Source organism: Amphiura filiformis, chromosome 4, assembly GCF_039555335.1.
Source record: "Amphiura filiformis chromosome 4, Afil_fr2py, whole genome shotgun sequence".
Taxonomy (NCBI): Eukaryota; Metazoa; Echinodermata; class Ophiuroidea; order Amphilepidida; family Amphiuridae; genus Amphiura; species Amphiura filiformis.
This window is the reverse complement of record NC_092631.1, coordinates 41,958,539-41,964,004: the sequence shown is the minus strand read 5'-3', so window position 1 is coordinate 41,964,004 and position 5,466 is coordinate 41,958,539. Positions and strand designations below refer to the sequence as shown.

Genomic DNA, 5,466 nt, shown 5'->3' with positions numbered 1-5,466 from the left:
GAAATTTTCAGTATATATCGTAACATATCGTGCGTTATTCGTACAAAATTATTTTTAAAAACAGTACTTACAATGAGGTTCACTGGCGAACCTCAACGGATTTAGACTGATAAAATAGTGCTTAATAACATACGTACAGTTTTGGAATAATTTGAGACATTTTTGTGTTTACGTGTAAAACCAATGACGACGTCAAAATTGAGCCAATCTTGGCCGCCCCCCCCCGTTATGTCGATGACATATTCTGCGTCATAAATACTTTGCAGGTGGATGAATTCACTGATCACATAAATTCGCAAGACGACAACATTAAGTTCACCAGAGAGGAAGGTCAAGATCTTTAGAAACCCTACTCACACTGACCAGTATCTATTAAGTTTCGCGTCACACCACCCACTAGAACACAAATTAAATGTGATCAAGACCTTGTTAAATAGGACTGAAATTGTTACGGATTCGGAGGATAGAGCTGAGGAAATCGAACACGTTAAGGGAGCGCTCTGAAACTCTGGGTATTGCGACTGGACATTTTTAGAGCTCAGGAGAAGCGTGGGAAAACCAGCTTCACGTGACGAACCGGGTAGCGAAACTTCCAAGGGGTTCACAATAACTGTACCCTATTTTGAAGGAACTTCTGAGTAGCTTCGTAGAGCGTTTAAAACAGCAGGCGTCCCAAAGCTTTTAAAACACACCGCACACTCCGGCAAACACTCGTATCTCTGAAAGATAAAATAGACAAATTTAAACAGTCAGGGACCGTCTATGAGATCTCCTGTCTATGGCCATGTACATTGGTGAAACAGGTAGAAAGTTGGAAAACGGCTATCTGAACATAAATTAAAGGCTGCCGGTTCCAAATCTGCTGTACATGAGGAGTAATAATTCCCATCAAATAGACTGGGAAACATAACCCAAAGAATTTTTCAGAAGAGTCCTGGAAGCCATTCACACCAGGAAAAAAGGACCGAACTTAAACAGAGACACTGGACTGGACTTAGATCCAGTTTGGGATAACCTTCTCACGGCCAGATCTTCAGGGGGTCGAGGAAAACACATCTACAAACGTGACGTCATCCAAAGTTGTCAAGCCATAAATCATCAAAGCCATAACATCCGGCTGAGGACGCAGTTGGTACTGTGAAAGCGCTCCCGCTAAGCGATCAAATTTCAGTCGTGTTGAAGTTTAAAAATTCTGATAATTTATACTTTACCGTATCTACATAGGCTTTACCACATCAATGGTTTGCGTTATATTTTGTGCCTTTTTGCCAGTAATAATGTGTTATTGGAAAGTTCTGCCAATTCTTGAAATCTTCAGAATGATAGGTTCTGTAATCTAAGAGCTCTTCCATACATTGTATGGCAATTGGATCAAACTCATAGTCCAACTTATTGACAAATAACTGCGGGGTTCTGTAAAAATACTTCAGATAACCTGCACCAAAGCAACAGAGCGCGTGCCTGTACTTACCAATACACTTTGGACGGTCCACGAACTTTGTGTTAGACGACCATTTACGAAAGCGAACGTTGCAGTCATAAGAAGGTTTGACATGACCACCCGGAGCATATGGCAACCTATTTAATGAAGGTGTGTAATATTCATCGGAAACATCTACATCCTTTAACCAATATAGGTATTCCTTAGCAACTCGGTCGTAAATTGTGAAGTTGGCAAATTCTCGAGTTGCTGCAATATAAGTGTCTCCAATATAGATTGTGATATTGTGTGGTACTGCTGATTTAATGTTTTTAAATCGGCTTCTCTCATACGCGGTGCCACTTCTTTCGTAGCCTTCTATACAATTATGATTATCATATGCTTTCAACTGTTGCACTATCTCAAAGTTGGTTTTCAAAGGAAAATCCATGCCATATAGATTTAATAGATACTTCCATTGAACTGAGTGGTTTAATAAATCTTCTACACAATGTAGATCTGCCAATAGAAGTGAATAGGATCCCCATCTGGCATCTTCAAGTTTAGAAGCGATGAAAACATTATCGAAACACTGTGATAAAGTCCGAATTGCTTTGTGAAATTGGGGTGGTGATTTTTTTGTCAATGTGTATACAGTAGACATTTTGAGGTTGGTAGATTGCTCGCAATAGTCGTTCTACCTAAATATAAAATAAGCAACAGTCAGTAAGGAATTAGATATATTATTTCGAAACAACGTACGATTGAGTTATAATGATCTGTACCCAACTGAACTATTTTCTTCTAGGATCTTGAATTCCCTGAATAAAAATTTAATCTGCACGGCTGCTCTCATGACCATTTCATAAAGATATTCAAATTGGTTGCTTGAATTTTAAGATTATTAGCTACTTTCGTGTAAAACGTACGCGTAGCTGTAATCGTTGGACAAGGGGATGGATATAAGGCGAATTATGGGATGGTCAAGTTACTTAGAGTTAGCGGACAATGGCAAAAGGCGAGTTAGATCACAATGGCATTAAAAAGCGAGTTTTGGGAAACCCTCCAATCAGACCTGGTGCCCCCAATCATGACCGGTGCTCCCCAATATGATGACCCACGCTACGGCACTGGTATCTGCACCCTTCCCTTTTAAACGTGGAGTTTTTCAGGGCGATCCTTTATCCCCAATCATTTTCTTGGTTGCCTTTGAACCCCCCATTAAACATCTGAAGACCCGTGAAGAAACTTTCGGCGATGATTTTGATGGCTGTCGGTACATTACCCTGCCATTTGCCGACGACTTCTGTCTAATAACATCAGACAAAAGGAGGCACCTAAAGTTAATAAATTAATGAAATTCGTGAAATCGATGAGCTTGGCCCTTAAACCGGTCAAATGCAAATCGATTTCCATCTACAGTGGTTAATCAGAGGCCTGCGCTTTTGCAATTGTGATGAGGTGCTCAAATCTCTCAAGGATGCCAATTTTCCAAATTCCTTGGTAGTAACATCACTTTTGAAGGTAAATCTAAGGACATTCATGAAATTGTTAAAACAACATAAATATGGTGCGTGACGAGTTTGAACTAAACATCTATACCCAATATGCTACTCTATCTATAAGATACATGCTTACTGTGCATGAACTCACCGACACTCAACTGGAAAAACCTCAACCATTTCCATACCAATACTATTAAGGCTTTTCTGGGTTTCCCATCCAAAGGTCCGACACGAGCATTCATCAATAGCCTTGATGGGCTTGCCTTTCTACGTATTTCCGATATATATTAAGACTTGCATACTTGTAGTCAAAATGGGTTTTGACTCACCACTAATTGCAACAGAATTTTTTTCACTGTTATGAATGTTAGAGATGTCCCCTGAACAGCATACAAAAAGTATACTAAAATATACTTGGTGGAAATGTAGTTTTTTGGGGAAAAAGGTCATACAGGGGTCAAATTTCAAAATCACTCCAATCATTTAAAAAACTATATCAAATTATTCCTCTAGTCATAAGGATTCAGAAAAAATATAGTTTGCCATATCTGTGATGTACGGTTCTTGAGTTATAACCGACAAGGTCAAAGGTCAAATATTGGGTTCAACAGAGGTCAAAAAACTAAAAATTGTCTGATTTTAACCAAAATGGTCTCAAATTGTTCGGCTTGCAAACATAATTCATTTAAAGAATATTTGCTCTGTTTAGGTTGTTTAATTACATGCGTAACATCGAAAACTAGGTCGGGGTCAATAGAGTTCAATGGTCAATGACCTCTTTTACCCTGCTACCTAGGTAACGAAACATCAAAGATATGGCACACTATTCTTATTTTGGAGCGTTTTTAAAGGACGAAAACATTGAGACCATTTTTAAGGAGATCGGAGTATTTTTTCAAAGTTGATCCACGTGGAGCCCAAAATTTGACCTTTGACCTTTTTGCTTATAACTTGAGAATGGTACATCACAGATATGACAAACTATACTTTTTCTGAATCCTTAAGACTAAAGGAATGCTTTGGTATAGTTTTTAAAAAGATTAAAGCAATTTTGAAATTTGAACCCTGTATGACCTTTTCCCGCCAAAAAATACCTTTCCACCAAGTATATTTTAGTATATTTATGGTATGATGTTCAGGGGACATCTCTAAAATGTATAAAAGTGAAAAAAAATCTGTTGCAATAGTGGTGGGTGACACCACTAATTTGCTTAGATTGACTGGACTATTGGCCTATAGTCGTTGTATGGTTAGCGGATAGTCGTGTAGTCCATGCATTAAAATGTTAGGTTGACAGGGAGTCAAAATGGAAGCGGAAAAAAAGCAAAAAATGGTTCAATACAATCAGTGTCGCCGAGAGCCGTTACTCTAGGGTCAAATGAACGCGGGGCCCCTTTGATCAGCGATGGCGGTGTGTATGTGGGTGTGTGTGTGGCGGGGGGGGGGGAGGGGGCAGGTTGGGGGACAGCTGTGGCGTAAATTTGTGGGGATAAAAAATGTGGGGATCCTTGAACACATGTTGAAGCGGAGCGAAAGCAGCGTGTTTAGCTGCTATAATGATCAAATATGAACATTGAATGATTGGAATCTCTGTGTTTTGTGCTTTCCAGCAATGTAACTTTTACATACCTGTAATTGGTAGATTAGAAGGTATAATCATTCATCCATAGTGCAGTTATACTGCACAGCAAACATGATTCGACCTTTGCAATACTTAAACCTGGTTAACAGGAAATTTCTCCAGCAAAATCAATCGATAAAATCTAGCCCAGCCAAGTTATGGACATATTATGGGAGTTGTTTTTGCTGTTATTTGTCACTTACATATCAGGGAGGTATGAACATTTGCAGATGCCCTACCTACTCAGTTTTTAGCCTACATGTAATATATACATTATTCTTGATTGACAGCAAGTACAGAAAATATCCGTCAAAATGTTCTAGAATTTCAGAGAGTACAAACAATAACAACTAGATGGCACAGTTGTGTTTGACCAAACACGAATATCTATGGCCGGCCGTGACCACACCTAGCCCCCTTCCCCTATTCACAAACTTTGGTGGGCACCACGTGAAAGCCCTTGTTTTAAGCTTTCATTTGATATACATGTAATGCTTATAACACTAGATTGGTCCACAATCTCTCTAATACCCTACCAAGCCTTCACTATCTTTTATACCCCATCAGACCATCACTCTCTCTAAAACACCACCAGACTAGACCACACTCTCTCTAATACCCCACCAGACCCCCACTCTCTCTTATACTCCACCACACAATCACTCTCTCTAAAACACCACCAGACTGGACCACCCTCTCTCTAATACCCCATTAGAACCTCGCTATCTCTTATACTCCACCACACCACTCTCTCTAAAACACCACCAGACTGGACCACACTCTCTCTAATACCCCACCAGAACCTCGCTCTCTCTTATACTCCATCAGACACTCATTCGCTCTTTAACACCACCAGCCTGACACATACTCTCTCTAGTACCCCACCAAGCCTTCACTCTCTCTTATATTCCACTATACAC

The 5,466-nt window shown here is 39.7% G+C and overlaps 1 protein-coding gene across 1 annotated transcript; it reads right to left on the bottom strand.

The window, feature by feature from the left end:
- Window positions 1-224: 224 nt before the first annotated feature.
- On the bottom strand, window positions 225-3,052 carry LOC140150201 (N-acetyllactosaminide beta-1,6-N-acetylglucosaminyl-transferase-like). The gene is given in 3 exon segments (XM_072172206.1): window positions 225-2,060; window positions 2,062-2,121; window positions 3,023-3,052. Coding segments are annotated over 3 exon segments (915 nt in total). The 3' UTR covers window positions 225-1,235.
- Between the last annotated feature and the right edge of the window lie 2,414 nt (window positions 3,053-5,466).